The sequence below is a fragment of the Acanthochromis polyacanthus genome, chromosome 7 (assembly GCF_021347895.1).
Source record: "Acanthochromis polyacanthus isolate Apoly-LR-REF ecotype Palm Island chromosome 7, KAUST_Apoly_ChrSc, whole genome shotgun sequence".
Classification (NCBI taxonomy): domain Eukaryota; kingdom Metazoa; phylum Chordata; class Actinopteri; family Pomacentridae; genus Acanthochromis; species Acanthochromis polyacanthus.
In genome coordinates this window covers 30,553,794-30,571,482 of record NC_067119.1, presented here as the reverse complement: position 1 = coordinate 30,571,482, position 17,689 = coordinate 30,553,794, and the positions used below count along the sequence as shown (strand labels likewise).

Sequence of the window (17,689 nt, the reverse complement as noted above, 5' to 3'; positions counted from 1 at the left end):
CATTGTCTGCTTTACAAGTGAGAACTAGAGTGCTGAGGAAAAGAAGACAGATCCGGGGTTTGTGAAGGTTACTGCAGCCATTAGAACACTCTGTGTTGATGTTCACATATTAATACAACCATTTCACGCTTTCAGAAAAATCTAAGGCTTCATACAGAATCCTCTATTGTCAGCCATTAACTCCTGTTCATAACTACATTTACACTGACAATGAATGTACAATCTCTCATTAGAGGAAGCTCCATTTAACAGCTCCCTAGTGTGGTTTTAATCAGCTGCGTGATATATAATTACACAATCTGTATCATAACACTGACTGGCTTGTTTGATTCGAGGCCATGCCAACAAATCATAAAATAAGTGTGGCTATGAATAGCGTGGTATTTAAACTACACGCGGCTAAAGCAGCTGCTGTGCTACGAAGCCGAGAGATGTGGAATGCAAACAGTAGCTTGGCAGAGTTCTGTTTATGTTCTCTCGCTCTCACACGCTGCCTGTTTTCTTTATTGACTCAACAACTGGCCTTGTGCTCAGACTCAGAGACTGTGAGTGTGTGTGTGTAATTTTGATCTCATTCCACGCCTTGGGTAAAGCCCTGCCGGTTCTAAGGTGTGTGTCCTCGTTTCAGACGCACTGACAAAGTGGCCCCTCTGAAATGAGCTGTGTGGCCTGTTTGCAAGAGGGGAGCAGACGCATTTTACTGCCTTTGATCTATGGGTAAACAACCTGCGGATTAAAAGAAGAAAAAAGGAAGTGGATGTAGGTGGTGTTCACACAGAGAGCAGAAACTAATTCCGACGATACTTTTCTTTGGCAGATCTGCCAGCTAGATCACTCTGGCTGACAGAGCTCGTCTTGCCCTTGCAGATTTTACTGCAGCGACTGTGTTACATATGCCTTATTATATATCCCATTATATTTTCTAACACATTCTTCCTATTCACTCTGCTGAGCACACAGCTGCAACATTGACTTTCATAGACGCTCCAAGGATTCATAGAGAGATGTCTGAGTTGGCATCAGGTCGAGCCTGTAAAAAACTGATGATATCTTCTACAGAAACACACTAAACCATACAGGTAGAGTGCTGCCTGAACAAATGCATGACTTTATGGGGATATGAATTGTAATACCCATGTTGTATAAAAGTTATTCCTCATACTGTATTTATATGAATTTTAAATTAACGTTCTTCATGCCAAGTGAACACATAATAAATAATCCAGAGGGGTTTAGTGTTTCCCCTATAATTTCATCTTGGCAGGGAGGAAAAGCCTCTAAAACAGCATGAAGACCACAAAACAGTCTCCACTAAAACCCAGAGAGAAATCACTATACGACTACCTCTGCTTCTAATGCTATAATAAATATCACTGTAATAACTCTAAAACAGCAGGCTGGGATTTGAGAGAAAATAATAATATGACACTTACATACATGTGTTGCTATAATCATTCTTTCTCGTCCTATTAGCTGTGAAACATACAGAAATATTGTACTGGAATGGATCAAATAAGTTAGCCAAATAGTGCGGATGTCTTTGTGGAAATGCATGAGTCACCTGGATACTGTACCAGGTTGATGTCCAACAGTTTGGCATGGTGGATGTCTTTGCATGCTGCTATAACACTTAGCCTCAGCTGCGGTTGCCATGGAGAGGAAGCCATTAAGAGGCACCAATCAGAGCTGGAGTGAGCTCAAACTGTGAGCAAGCCCCCCCTTGGTTTTCTTAACGATGTAATTTTTAGTTTCTACCTGCCATCAGTAGGTCACAACATTAAATGTTAAGCTTGGCGATTGGACAGTTTGTTTCAAACTGCAGCAGTAGAATCAACTTCTTTCATGTTTTATGATCGTGATTACATCCAGTAATCCTCATTGGGGCCATGAGGGGACTAGAGTCTATCCCAGCTGACCTAGAGTGAAGGCAGGAGACAGTCTGGACAGGTCAATAGTCTGTCACAGGGCTACATATAGAGACACACAAGCACACTTACATTGACACCTATGGACAATTTAGAATCACCAATTAACCTCAGCATGTTTTTGGACTGTGGGAGGAAGCCGGGGTACCCAGAGAAAACCCAAGCATGTATAGGGAGAACGTGCAAACTCTATGCAGAAAGATCCCAGGCTCAGGTTCTGACACGAACCAGGGATCTTCTAGCTGCAAGGCAAAGGTGCAAACCACCAATCCACTGTACAGCCCAATCGTGATGATATCTTATACATTTGCATATCTTTGAAAAAAAAACTTGTGACTCAGACTAGTAGTCAGTAGTCATGGCAAGTTTTGATGAAGGTGCAATAAAGCCTGCTTGGTTCTTTCACTGAATTAGTCCTTTTTAAGTGATGTTTTTGGTCATTTTTGGCTTTTATTTGACAGGCTAAGTTGAGAGGCAGATGGGAAAGTAGCTGAGAAGACCTGCAGCAAAGGAGCTGGATCCAAACCAAGGCCGCTCCCCCTGTTTATGGGTCGCCAGCTCAACCAGTTGAGCTATCTGGGTGCCCAAATTAGTCCTTTTATGGACAGTGATTCCACCAAAACAATTCTCCCTCCTGACACTCTTTTGCAGGAGCACTGCCAAAGACAATTGTGAATGGTTTGAAGGAATACAAACAAGCCTGAGTGTTGTTTTTTTCCCCCACAGAAAATGATAATGGGTGAAGCCAGACCACTATCCAGCGTGGTTACAGCACGAGAGATAACCCACCTAACCCGGAGAAGTGCTGTATCTGTCGGTCACCTAACACTTTCTATTAGAAAAGGGAGCAGGCTTTTAACTTGTTTGGCTCCTCCAATCTAACCCAAGCTAAAACGAAATGTTTTTTCCAGGACTCATGGACTGTATTTTTGCACAGGATTGCAGATTTTGTCTTCAATTTCACACAGTGTAGGCACGCTACAACACTGGTTCACAGGCAGTGTGTGGAACATGGATTATTACAGCCACCCACAGTCCTTTCAATGTACAGTTTGGATGTGAGTAATATGTATTTATGGACTTAAAAAAATCAGAACCTTTCCTCTAATGTAAACGACACAAGATAGTGAATGAAAATAACAATCTAACAGATGGACCTAACTCTTGAAAAAAGACACTAAGCCCAAAGGCCACTGAGCAAACTTAACAAGACTGCACTGCGGGGAGAATTAATTCAGTCTAAAGGACTTGTGGATGTGTGTGAAACTAGTCTCCCTTCACTTGCAGTATGTCACCAATGACAAACTCCTCCTCATAGACTCCACCTGCCAAACAGTGATTCAGACTCCATGAGCAAAGTGTGGATGAGCGACAAGGTGCTTCGTTTCGACAGGAAAACCGAGCGTGGCAGCTCAGCCCAGAGTTGTCAGGCAAATGTCATCCAGACAGTGAATGGAGCTGAAGTGGCAATGGGGTAGAGAGAAATTCCACATTACATAACCAACCTCTTATCTAAGCTCTATTATCTTGGCCACGGCTTGTTATACGGCTGCCAAAGCTATCACACAAAACACTGAAGCAACAGTCCTTATTTGGATTCGCCTGCACCCACTCAGAAAACACACAGACACGTAGAAAAGACTAAATGCTGCGAACACAATCAACATACAAACAAACAATGTAATAAACTGCAGCCTAACATATCACTGTATCTTATTTCAGATAAGGGAGCGGAGCGCTGAGCAATTATTGTCAGCATGACTTGGCCTGTAAAGACTATTCCCCTCAGAGCTGGTGTTGGTAGTGAGTGCTGGTACCAGAAGAGCATGTCGACAACTGTTAACGCTAATTGCTTTCACACCAAGAGCGATCTATTAAGAAAACATGCAAAGCCTCGGCACAATGTCACGACTGTGTGAGTCATGCCTTTGAAAATGAGGCCCTCCTTAAAAACATGACCACATGTACTGCAGGCTGATTTGTAATCCGAACGCTGTTTTCTATGACTTGAGATTTGTGCCAGCATTAACATGTTTCAGAATTCTCCCTGGGCCTATAAAAGCCTTAAATTGCATTATGTAACTGGCAGCATGAATACAGTTAAATATTTTAATTATCAGTCTCAGTTGCAGAGAGTTTTAACATGCGCTAACGCTTTAATTTGATGTTTTCACGTGTTATTTAATTCTGAAAGTTTTAGATTTAGTTGTACCTGGCAATAAAATGAACAAATACGCTGAAACAAGTCAGGATTCGACTGTAATAAATAACCTAAAGCATGCAAAACAACAGATGTGTCCAGTGTTTGAGCTAGGATTATCTGGAATGCAGTCAAATAGGCTCATTAGTACGTTTATAAGGGTCAATGCTCCATCCAGTACATTAGAAATGCTACTCATGGTGGGTGCCATGAAAAGAAACTGTAATAAATAATGAAAGAAATAGTACTAGGCATACAATGATATATATAGAATGATTTTTAATCACACGAAATACATGTTTTAAAACTTAACTCATAAAAGCAAATGGATGGTTGTGCTGATAAGCTGGTGTCTTTAACTCAAAGTAAATAGAGTAGACCAGATGTTTGACTAACACGTCGTCTTAATGAGCTGCATTTCAGCCTCAGAATTCTGATTCTAAAGTTGTGACAGTGCATCAACAATAGAGTCCCACCAAACCAAACTCAGTCATACTAAAGCTGCTGACTCACATTATATTGCACAATGTTCAAGGTCTTTGAATATTTTCACTGTAAGTACTCATTTTCAACTTGGCAATTTTTTCTTGGCGAAATCATCCAGGCCAGATTGGACCCTCTGGTTGGCCAGTTTTGGCCTGCGGGCCGTATGTTTGACACCCATGGTCTCAACTGTAGCACTTATTGCAGCTGACCAGTGGCAAGAAAGATTGGCCTCATAAGACAACTATTACACAATGATGCTGAAAAAGAAAGACATTTTACTATGAATCAAGTTAAGAAAAGACATGAGTTGTTTCAGCATTGACAAAAATGGCTTCAACATTGTTGCTTCCTTTATGTACAGATCTATGAAGTCCCCACTTCCTTCTCCACTGTTTGCTGCAGCCACACATATTCAAGTCGGAACCTGTTCTGAGAAAGGTTAATGATACAGAAAGTCCCACCTGCAGGTTTAGTTTCTTAGGTTTGATACCTGCAAAACCATGGCAACCCTAATCTGTACTTTAGAGAGTGTAATTGGTACTTTGACACACGAAAACTGCTTTTTTGTTTCTTTTTTGAAGTAACTATTCACCTTGGTGTGCAGAAGAGCATTCCTGACATCACATTTAATACTTCCCCCACGCGCACAGGACTCGGTAAGACCAGTCAACAGACCTTTGTGCTCACTGAGTCTCCAAGGCTGGAAAATATGACCTGCACTCACACGCAAACAAAATGTTGAAAAGGGATTCAAGTGATGTGAAGGCTGAAGCAAGCCAGGCTTTCAGAGCTCTCTCTTTGCTCTCTGTCAGCGAAGGACACGGCTGAAAAGGAAACAGTCATTACTTAATGAGCCACTTAAAGAGTGCCCTCTCTATTTAGGTTTCATTATTTTTATTGTAAATCCTTCACAGCCTTCGTCAGCTAGTCATTCATTCAGAGCGTCTGCGGCCAAGTACGCCATTATATATTAACCACAATCACAGGGCTGGAAAATACCTCAGCTGAATGACAAATATGATTACTATGAAGTTATCTCCAAATAATTTCTTTTTCTCAAACTGCTCAAATGAAATGCCTTTTGTTAACATTGTTTAATAACACACATTAATCAAGCAGTCGAGGAACTGGAGAAGGGTTGGGAAAGGCAAAAAAAAAAAATAAAAGAGGGGTGGGGGGACAAATCAGCAGCGGATAATTACCGGGGAAACCTTCTAACAGTGCAGCTCCTAATCCATCGCAGGCTCGGAGACAGCATCTTAATCACAGCATAATTACATCCTGTCATTCACTGCAATGAAAACACTGAGACAGGAAGATGGAAGACGGCTCAGGACGACAGGCAGGAAATGGATATATATGCCTACAACAAGCTACCCACGTGCTTTTATGTGCCACTTAAAATGTGTCAGCTGTGTCGCACCGTCTCCACGTTTCAGCCATCGCTCAGCAGTCACGCTACCTGAAAACAAAGAGGCACTTATTCTGACGTTTCGTAGCGCTGCTGCATTTAGATTGTGGAGTAATACCTCAAAAGTGACAGTACTTCATAAAAGAGCTCTTCAGGGAAAGCCGGCAATAATTCTTCTGCTTTTGTACTCTTAGAAATTAACAGAATACACATACAGATCAGCGCTATTAGATCATCACAGAGATTCTTTATTACTTACTACTCACTAAAATGTGTCTCTACCACTAAAGACAAAACTGTCAAGTAATAAACGCTGGCATCAAATGTGCTCAGATTTGAATTCTTTTAAACAAATTGTTGGATCAAAGAGTATTTGATTTAAATCTCAGTTTCACCCACTGTCACGACGATCGTCTTCGCAAAGAGGTTCATAAAAGTACTATGGCGGGTTCTTGTAAACAGACAAAAGCTGCTTTTAAAGCCAGCATTCTATCTGAAATACACTGTGTGTCCTTGATGTCTAGGAAATGTGGCGCACGCCAGCAGATTTTTGAAAATCTTTTAACTCAGTATCCATGTTGACATCCATATGTGCTAGGCTACTTTCTTGCCCTTCTGTTAGTGCCTTTAGAGGCACATTGCTGCACGGTGCTGCAACCAACCAACTGTTGATCAGAGGAACAATAAGGAACTGGCAGCAGAAATGTACCCTGCATTGCCTGATGCATGAATCCTTGTGTGGGTCTTAGATTCAAACACAACAAGGCATCACTCGTAACAATATCACTTCACAGCATTACCAGTGGCCTAAAGCTCCACAGTCCACCTATAAACCAGAGTAGATGTTTTGTCCATCTGCCTGTAATTTCAATCTATGCTGCTTCGGTGCCAAAGTTCCACATATGTTCCTTGAAAGGATCACTGTGCGCAGACCAGGAAAATTGAGAAGGTCAAAATCTTCAAGTTATCAATTTAATTCTGTGTTTACATCCATTCACTGGTGTAGTTCCTGAAATTAAATGAGACGGAAAGTGATTTAACATTTGAAATGTTTGATTTCTTTTTTCAAAGAAAAGGAAGGCTTTGCAGGAAAACCATGTTCAGAATCCTCAACACGTCAAAAACTTTAGTTTCCAAAATAAATGATCAAATCTGCAGTAGCATCTTAAAGTTTATGTTGATAACACAATGGGAAGAACTCCATTCATACATTATCAGTCAAAAGCTTGGAGTCACCCAGACAATTCCATGTTTTCCATGAGAACTCACACTTTAGTTCATGTGCTAACATAATTGCACAAAGGTTTTCTAATCATCAGTTAGCCTTTCAACACCATTAGCTAACACAATGTAGCATTAGAACACAGGAGTGATGGTTGCTGGAAATGTTCCTCTGTACTCCTATGGAGATATTCCATTAAAAATCAGCCGTTTCCAGTTACAATAGTCATTTACCACATTAACAATATCTAGAATGTATTTCTGATTCATCTAATGTTATCTTCATTAAAAAAGCTGCTTTTCACTCAAAAATAATGACATTTCTAAGTGACCTCCAACTTTTAAATGGTAGTGTACATCAGCATCATTAGAACTGAAATGATTAGCGGGATTAATACATAAACTGATCAGATTGGGCTTCAATTTCAGTTTTAAATTAATCTTTGAGGTAATTTTTTAAAACAAAAATGGCAAAAATCACTGGTTACACCATCTCAACAAATAAAGATTTGCTTGTTTTCCTAATGAAGGCAAACTGAACACCTTGAATAAACTTTTTACTGGCGTTCTAGAAATTACCCACTTTCAATGGAAATATTCACTTTCCACATATAATATGTGTTAGTTGTGTTGTCAAACTTGTTTTATTGTCAAGGAGTGTTTTCCTTCTGTTGCCTTTCCTTTCGTGTCCCATAAATCTTTTATAACAGAATAAAAGTGCAGTTCAGCAGTAAAAGAGGGAGGTGATTGCCATGTTTCCACATCCACATCATCGCTCTCCCACCACACACTAGAACCTTCCTTGTGAGGATATATTTAGGTCACTGGTCGATGGCTTGGACAGATGCACGGCGGAGGTTCCATCCTATGTTTGTGAGCGTGAGGACTGCGAAAGTGACCATGCATTTATCTGCCATGCTGTCGCCTACAGTGTGTGACAGCGAGAGAGAGCCAGGACCGGGGGACGTCCCACTGGCATTAAGAAAGCTCTCTCTGTGGGATGCGTCAGCCAATGAGCAGCGGAGCCTCGGGGGGCTGCCTTGTTAATTAAAGCCGGAGTTGTTTGTCAGTGCCGGCATATGATGCACAGCGCTATCACCGTCGGGGGAAAGTGAAAACACGAAGCAAGATTGCCGCAACCCCTGCAACAAATCTGCTGCCTCACCATGGAAGCAAGACATCTTACTACAGCAAAGACTGCCGTGGCTTCGAGTGTCGGTATCAGTTTGCACGGTGCTACTCAAGTGGCAATTGGCAGAGCAGAAACACTCGGCTGACCACGAGGAAAAGATGAGAAAATGTGGGATTTTTTTAAAGTCCTATATAACCCATTGGTCTCATGAAAGCATTTCCTGAGCTCCAGCTGAGAAGGTGTCAGTAGGTCCTCTGCATAAGTGCTACCATTACAATATGTACACTGCCGTTCAGAAGTTTGGGGTCACTTAGAAATGTCTTTGTTTAACATTAAGTTAATCAGAAATCCAGTGTAGACATTAATAATGAGGTCAATGACAATTCTAGCTGGAAGTGGCTGATTTTTAATGGAATATCTGCATAGGGGTACAGAGGAACGTTTCCAGCAACCATCACTCCTGTGTTCTAATGCTACATTAGAAATCAATATGGCGAGGTTTCACATTAGAACACCAGACAGCTGTAAGATGCACAAATCCCCATACTGTTGTAAAGAAAATGAATTCTGCTGGTTTCACAACATGGTTTGTGCACAGTCACTATATTAGAAGTTCATTTGTCGACTGTTGTCATGCTTAAAGCAGAGTTGAACTGGTTTTTTGTTCTGCTGGGAGGCCTTGTAACCTTTTTGGCAAACAAGAATACTACCATTAGACTGATGCCAACTTTTTTTGGTTTTGTTTTTTTATATCCATAGCCAGCGTTTCTCAAGCTCTCACTTACAGTAAGCGGCGTTCAGGTAAGGCAACAAATGTGGTTATAGCTGGAATCCGACCAATACTGATGTACACTACTTTTCAAAAGATTGCAGTTGCTTAGAAATGTTCTTACAAACAGTAATATTTAATGACGATAACATTAAATGAATCAGAAATACAGTCTAGACATTGCTAATGTGGTAAATGACTATTTTAGCAGGAAACGGCTGATTTTTAATGGAATATCTCCATAGGGGTACAGAGGAACATTTCCAGCAACCATCACTCTGTGTTCTAATGCTACATTGTGTTAGCTAATGGTGTTGAAAGGATAACTGATGATTAGAAAACCCTTGTGCAGTTATGTTAGCACATGAACTAAAGTGTGAGTTTTCATGGAAAACATAAAATTGTCTGGGTCACCCCAAACTTTTGAGCAGTAGTGTATATCCACTAGTAATCAAGTGTTAGCCTCACTAATGATTTCTAAAAAGGTGGTTCTATCTGAGTGCTAACAATGAGACACCCAAGTGTAGATTTGTAGCGGAAAATCCTTCTCACTGCTGCTTTGTTTGAGGGTTTCATCACAGCACTTGATGAAATATAACCACACATACTTGTAACTGGAATGTTGCTGGCTCCGATCCACAAACCATCTGCCAAAATGCAGGCGGAGAAAGTGAAGCAGCGAAACTCACAGCTTCCCTAACAACTACTGTCAAGCTCCCCCAGGGCGAAGGACTTAATTTCCCCATATTGCACTCTTAGAGCTGCTCAGTCGCCAACAGCAAATGATGATTACTGTGTAAATCTGTAGGAACCAGAGCAGAAAAAAGAGCAAGCCCCTGGATAAATAAAAAGACCAGATTGTAGATTCCATCAAGAACTCTGATATGTGAACCCATTTTGTTTGCCAGAATTTCCGACCTCTTTGCCTCCTGCCCTTGACACCGTTGTAATATCACTAAATCAACTAAATCCCCATTAGAGTGAATTTAGAAACTCATGCTGCGGAACGAAAAAGCCAAACAAATCTGTAAATTCATGTTAAAGCAGATGAACAGAAGGATTGTGGATTAACGAGAGGGGATTTGCCACTCCGACGTCACTCACAGAGCAAATGGAGCAAATCAAACATCTTATTAATACTGTGACAGATGGATAATTGTGTCATTTTATTATCTGCTCACTTGTTCGATACCCACAGGGAGACTTCTGGAGGGTTTAAGCCGCAGCGGGTAATTGTTTTATAGCGCTGCTGTCAGGTGAAAACCTTCTATCTCCAGGAAATTGGCCTTCCAGCAATTGAACAAATTCCCAAACGTGAATCACTCTAAGACATGGTGTAATTTATTCTCTCTAGTCAGCTCTCCAATCATTCTGAAAGCATCATCACAGAGAGAACAGCGAAACATTTCCCCACTCATGCATGGTTTAATTCTTCACACCAAAGAAGAAAAACCACACAAACTGGACATACTAGGTTTTCCTCTCCTCCTTCAAAAAGCCCACAGTAGCAGATTGACTGTGCTTGAATCATCCCTAACATTTTTCTAATCACGATAAGGTGCCCGTGACAAAACGGCACGGCTGTGTTTGTACAGTCGATTTGCACAGGTAAGTAAGCGGCTTTCCTATGAGGAGCGAGGGGGTTCAAAGCAAATAAACATGCCGTAATCAAATGCGGCTGTGGCTGCAAATTGCTTTCGGCTGTAATGAAACGGGTGACGGGGGAGCGGGCGAGACCACCGCACAGCCTAAGCCTTCATCAAGGGAGTCTGATCCTATCAGCGCACGAGATGGAATATCAACAACACCGAGCGGCCCCAGCGTGTTTAGAGCCAAAGTGCTGTGGGAGAAACCCATAACCTTGGGCTCTTATGAACAGACAGCATCAGCTGAGCACAGACTAAAATGGGACAATCAAGTCATAGTAACCCAAAGGTGACATGGATTTTGTCAAGCATGCTCATCCTGAGGTGCTTTACAGAACAGAAAAAGGATTACAGAGAGATTCAAAGAAGTATGATTAAATCAGAGTAAATATTAGCGTTTGGGCCATATGGGCTCGTTGAACGAGAATGGATGGGATGTTGGCAGAATGCTAACGAGACAGTAGCCTGACATGAACACGCCATCCGTCACTAGAAAGAGGTCAAGAGGACCACAGGCTCGCTCCGCTGAGGCTGAGCTGGTTATCAGGGCATGACGCAATAGGTCAGAGCCATTCCCCCGGCTGCCGTGTCTCCCTCATGATAATCGATGAGTAATTAGCACAGGTAGCGCAGGTCACGAGCTCCACTCAAGCAAACAGTAAGTAGGTGAAAGCATGAGTCACGACTGATGATGTGATGCTTCCAGTGCAAATTCAAACGGGCCAATTCACACACGCTGAGGCAGGCTTATTAACGGTAAACAAATGTGATTATGCTTGTCACATACTGCAAACAGTATATGAAATGAGTATAAAGTCAACACACTTATTTCATTCAGCACAGAAATCAAGGAGCAAAGCAATGGGAAAGAGAAAAAAAACCCTCTCCGTGCACATCCGCTCTTGTAATTGTACCAGATCCACCAACATCATTTAATAAGCGCAGTCCATTTGCATGCAAATCAGACCAATTACCAACAAGTAGCTGGCATGTGAGTATCATTTCACATAGAGCCATATCATGCCTCATTTGCTTAGCCTTGAAACATAAGCTACTATGGAGAGCACACAGTTTTTTTCTCTCTGTGCTCACTCAACATGGATTTAGCACTTGAGTAAGAAAACTATTATTGCTGTTAAATTAAACAAAAACCGGATAATTATCTGGCTTCACTTCTCTCTCCAACACAAAGCGACAGCATGTTTTATTATGATGAAGCACCCAAAGATAGAAACAGTTAGTTTAGAAGCACGGCAACAACACACTTGCAAACTAAAACGACCCGCATCCCAACACACAAGAGAATATTCCTAGAAGCCATTAAGGGCAGGACGCTGCGTTGACGGGCAGCGGAGACACCAGCACGCCGGCAGAAGAAGCCACGAAGAAGCACTTTGCTGCTGTGACATCTTCAAAGACTTCCACAGTCAGCAGCTGTCAGGAGTGACGGCCGTGCAGCACAAAGGGCAGAAATACTCACAAATACAGCATCACAGGGCACTGCGCTCATGGAAATCGAGAAGAATGGGCACCGACACACAACTGTTACGCACATTTGGTAACATGTAAGAAGTTTATCTTGGGGAAGCACTGCTGGAGCTGGTACTAACACTGGGATTTCTACTATTTCATGATGTTCCTGAAATCTCCTATGCTATCAGTCTTGACTTTGTTCTTTTAATTTGATCTCTTTTTAAATAATTTTCTCGTTTTTGCATACACATGCACGTATATATACATACACTACTGCTCAAAAGTTTGGGGTCACTTAGAAATGTCCTTATTTTTGAAAGAAAAGCAGATTTTTTCAGGCAAGATAACATTAAATTGATCAAAAATACAGTCTTGACCAGAGGTGTCAAACTCATTTTAGTTCCCCAAATTGATCTCAAGTGGGCCAGACCAGTAAAATCAAAGCATAGTAGCCTACAAATAACGACAAGTCCTATTTTTCCCTTGACTTTAGTGCAGAAAACTACAATTCTGAAAATGTTCACATTTAATGAACTAGTTTTTACAAAACATTATTGACAACCCGGAATTTCTGATGAAAACATGAGTGCAATTTCAATAATATTACGCTTTAGTTTGTCATTTACACAATACAACTTACAGATCAAAGTGTATCTATGAAGGCACAAAACATTTAGTCACAGGTGTCTGTAGCTGAACGATATAGAAGATCTTGAAATTATTTTCAATTTGCAACTTTACAAACTTGCAGTTAATGGCTTTTCTGTAATTTTTACACGTTTACAAAGGCATCCCCTGGGCCAGATTGGACCTTTTGGCCCCTGGTCTAGACATTGTCAATGTGTTAAATGATTATTCTAGCCGGAAACAGCTGATTTTTCATGGAATATCTCCATAGGGGTACAGAGGAACATTTCCAGCAACCATCACTCCTGTGTTCTAATGCTAGATTGTGTTAGCTAATGGTGTTGGAAGGCTAACTGATGATTAGAAAACCCTTGTGCAATTATGTTAGCGCATGATTAAAAGTGTGAGTTTTCAGGGAAAACATGAAATTTCCTGGGTGACTCCAAACTTTTGAACAGTAGTGCATATATGTACAAGACAGCAGCCAGCATTTGAGACTCAATTCAATCCTCTGTCTTTACTTCAAAGAGGAGGATACATGTCTATTTATATTCTCTATACAGGTGTAATGTCTTTACTACACATCTGTATTCAATCACATATCCACATATGTTCAACTGCACCATGTTTAAGTACCATTCTAGTTCAATCTGTCAGCAGTGTTCCTGTCATTATAGGACATTATTAAGTTTTAATCCAGTTGTTTTTAGGCTGCCATCCTTCTTATGTCAATTACAGGATAACAAAACATCTTCTTTGGGAGCATCCTCTTTCCACCCTCGTCCCTCTCCTAACTGCCTTCACACCCTCCATGAAGGTCCGAGCTAAATGGAACAGCGATATAATTACCGATGACCCGTACGGGTTAAACTTGTTAGCAGATGAGAGGTGGAGAACTGATTATCAGCTCCAACGCGAGGGCAGACAACTGGTTAAGATTTCATGCTGCAAATCTGCATTCCACCACTCTACTGACTAAGCACAATGTAGGAGGCGAGAGTCAATCATGACTGATTACTACCAGCGTTAAGCCTACATGGGAGGCTGTGATTGAAATGTGTCGCTTTCAAATGAGGCCATCATCTTAAAATATACAGACCTCAGTGGATGTGTAATACATTATGTTTATCAAAGGTGGTGATTCAGAATTCTGTAGTGCTGCTACCTTTCCCAGAATGAGAGAAAAACAAGTCTTTTCTGCCTTGTCAGTCTGCCAAACATCCCACAGGGAGCAATGTTTTATTTGTCATTTGGAGAGTAATGAGATAAAAGGAGGGGATAAATAAAGGAGGATGTCACATGAAGAGCTCCTTTCTCCCTGAAATCATACCTCTGACATCTGACATATTACACACAGTAATGACGGGAACAGAGTTATCAGCACGTGGTGTATCAGCCTGTAGCAGATGAGTGGTGCAAAAGGCAGTTTATCAAAGAGCAGCATGTCAGGAGATTCACTCTTAGAAGGCAACACAAACAGGAGTGACACAGCAGCACCTGTTTATTTACCTCAACCAGCCATATGCTGCCAATGATTAACTCCTCAGCCACAAAACTTGTAATGTGCAGAGGTGACAAACACAGATCTGATGCTCCATGAAGGGAAAAACAACTAACTGTGCATCTGTCAGGGACAACCTTGAGGGGGGGATCGAACCCGCAACACCCCCAGAACACGATCACAGCCAGCCTCTAATTAGCATCATCTCAAGTAGATCAGTGACTGACTGAGTGGGGGGCCCCACTTTGACAGGAGATGGAGAATTCAGAGACACACACACACACACATACATACACATACAGGTGATAATGATTCCTCCTTACCTCCAGACGGTCCAGGCTGATGAAGCTGGCGATAGCAAATCCATCAATGATATCCTCCTCCTGCGAGCTGGACTCCCGTCTCTTCCGCCGGGGCGGACGCGGGGCTCTGGCGGCGGCTGCGGGGTGCGGCGCCTTTTTACCGGCCAGGGAGGCGGCGTCCCTCCCCGGACTGTGGTGTCCCTCCCTGTCGGAGCAGGAGGAGTTGGGGTCGGGGCTGCGGGCGTCTCTGCTCCCTGCCTCCCGCAACCTCCGCACCCTCTCCCGCTTGGACCGGCATCTGCGACCCTGCTTCAATTTCCCATCCATGTTTTTTTTTTTTTTTTTTTTTTTGTATCAAGAGCACGGAGAAGAGGGGGGGAGGAGGGGGAGGTGAGGGAGAAGGGGGTGAGGGAGGGAGGGGAGGAAGCTTGCGATGTCGCGAGGGGGAGGAAAAAAAAGAAAAATAATAAATAGAAAAACTCCACAGTACGCTGGAGCGCTCGCTGCACCGCGGAATAACAAATAACACACAGCGGACCGAGGGCTGTCGGCTGCGCTATAACACGAAGATAGCGCTGTGTGTGTTTGTGTGTGTGTTTGTATGTGTGTGAGTGTGTGTGCGTGTAAATAACAAATAGAGCCTTCTAACACTCAATGACCTTGAGTGTAAACCTCCCCAATCTCCATTACGATAAGCAAATGTTCAAGTATCCCACGCTGGCGAGAGAGACAGAGAGACACACGGAGAGCAGAAAAGCGACGCGGAATCCACAACGTTATTCTGTCACGAATCTGCACTATGTCGACGCGGTCTCCGTTAAAGCAGGTGCAAAACGGCCAAACAGTTCAAATCCACGCATTACACCCGCTTTGTAACTTTTTGTTGCATCGGAATAATAAGAAGCGGCAGTTAAAGCCCGGAGCTCGCTGCATACCGCAGACAGCGCAGAAAATCATGTCGCTGCCCGTTGTTGTTTTCCACCACCCCGATCCATGATCCAAGGCTGTCAAACACAAGAGCTCGGGATACTATCCGTCCGGAACCCCCCCACCAAAAAAAGAAAAAAAAAAACCCAGCCTGGTGAGCAAGTACGGATCGATCGTGGCTGTCGGATGAGTTTTAAGCCATATTCCTCTCTGCGCTTTCAGGGGAGCTGGAGGAAGTCTGAGAGCTACTTATGCGCAATATTCCCCAAATGACCCGAACCGTCCGAATAAGACAAGCATCCAGCGCGTAATCAAACTCCACAAGGCGGTCTATTCCAGCTGGGAGAAGGCAGAGTTTCCTTCAAGAAAAAAGACATTGTAAATAATAAAAAGATACAATCCACTCCAGTCCGTCCCTTTGGCCGCTCAGTTGCTCAGTGGCTCGTGGTATTTTCTATTCGCATAATAAGGCTTTGATAAGTGTCCTTAAAGCGACAGGAGTGATTAAAATCTCCTCTCCCCCCCTCTCATTCCCTTCATCCGAAATTAAGAGACGCAGTCAAGCTTCAGAGAACCCACATAACTGACGTATTTCCGCCACCTCTGGCCTACAATTTACCATAGGAAGGAAGCTGGTGTAAAAAAAAAAAAAAAAAAAAAAAAAAGAAGAAAAGGAAAATCATTCTCTCTCTCTCTCTCTTCTCTCTCTCTCTCTCTCTCTCTCTTCTCTCTCCCTCTGTCTCTGTTGGGCACACTTTGTCACACAAGGCACTATTTTAGTCTGTCTGTCTGCCAGAGCTGATGCCACATCATGCCACTGACAGTTTGTGTTGGCACTTGTGGAAAATTCAGGACACACACACACACACACACACACACACACACACACACACACACACACACACACATCCATCAGCCTCTTCATTCTGTCCACATGCTGCCCCCCCCCCCCCCCCACACACACACACACACACACTCTCTCCAAATTCACCAACAGAAAGTGTAAAGCTGCATTTCATTGCCACATAAAGGTCACGCTTTCACTGGTGCAGAGTCAACATTTGAAATATGCCTCATCACGGGCTCTCTTTTTTTGATGTTGTTTAGGCTTTTTTGTGTGTCAGGATTGGTGTCGCTTCCCACTCTGCAGCCTGTCTGTGGAAAGGGGTGGGTGGGTGGGGGGGACTTCCAGGGGTCCCTCGGGGATATCCAGGGAATCCTTCACAAAGTGAACACAGCTTAATTTATCTGCTTTCGATCATCAGAAATCAGGGCAATGGCATTATATAATCGCGGCATTGTGTAACAATTATTTCCAATATAGGATCCGCCGGCCCTACACTGTTACACTGACTCCACCTACACCGCAGTGGACACTCGTGCAAACCCTTATGAATACACAAATATTTTTCCCATGAGGTTGAGTGCAAATTATAGCTACTGGTCTGGAGAGGTTCGAAGTATGCAAAAGTGTGGGGACAACACTGCTAGATGAAAGCTGTACTGAACACTACAGCATGTGTTTTTGAAACACTATAATACAGGATATATTCACGGTAAAATCATCCCTAAAGGAAGGTATAACCACTGAAACCATTAGTCCAGTTTATAATAAACTAGACAGATAATTTATTGATTGCAGATGCAGTTCATGTTCTCAGGAAATTATCCCATCAATGCATCTAATATCCAGCTAAAGAAGTCAGGAAAGTAGTACCTCGTATGTAAATACCTGCTAAGTATTTGCATAATGCTTCATTTAAACTCTGTTCTCTTGCTCTGGGCTTTAATAAACAAAGCTCGCTGCTTCACTTTACTACAGAATATACAGTATGCTGTCATGCTGGGTGGCATGCTGGAGTGTCAAACTCATCTTAGTTCAGGGGCCACAGTCAGGCCAATTTGATTTCAAGTGGGCCAAACCAGTAAAATCACAGCATAATAATCAATAAATAACGACAACTTCTAATTTTTCCCTTTGTTTCAGTGCAAAAAAGCATGTTCTGAAAATTTTCACGTTTCAGGAATTAAAAAAACGAGACACAAAACGTCAAAAGCGAGAAACGAAA

General features: G+C 42.4%; 1 protein-coding gene across 1 annotated transcript in view; it reads right to left on the bottom strand.

Annotated features, from left to right (window-relative positions):
* fbrsl1 (fibrosin-like 1) overlaps positions 1-15,051 on the bottom strand; it is a 340,438-nt gene extending 325,387 nt beyond the window's left edge. Inside the window, 1 exon segment of the mRNA XM_051950361.1 lies at positions 14,715-15,051. Within this exon segment, the coding sequence (XP_051806321.1) occupies positions 14,715-15,020 (306 nt within the window). The 5' untranslated portion in view covers positions 15,021-15,051.
* Between the last annotated feature and the right edge of the window lie 2,638 nt (positions 15,052-17,689).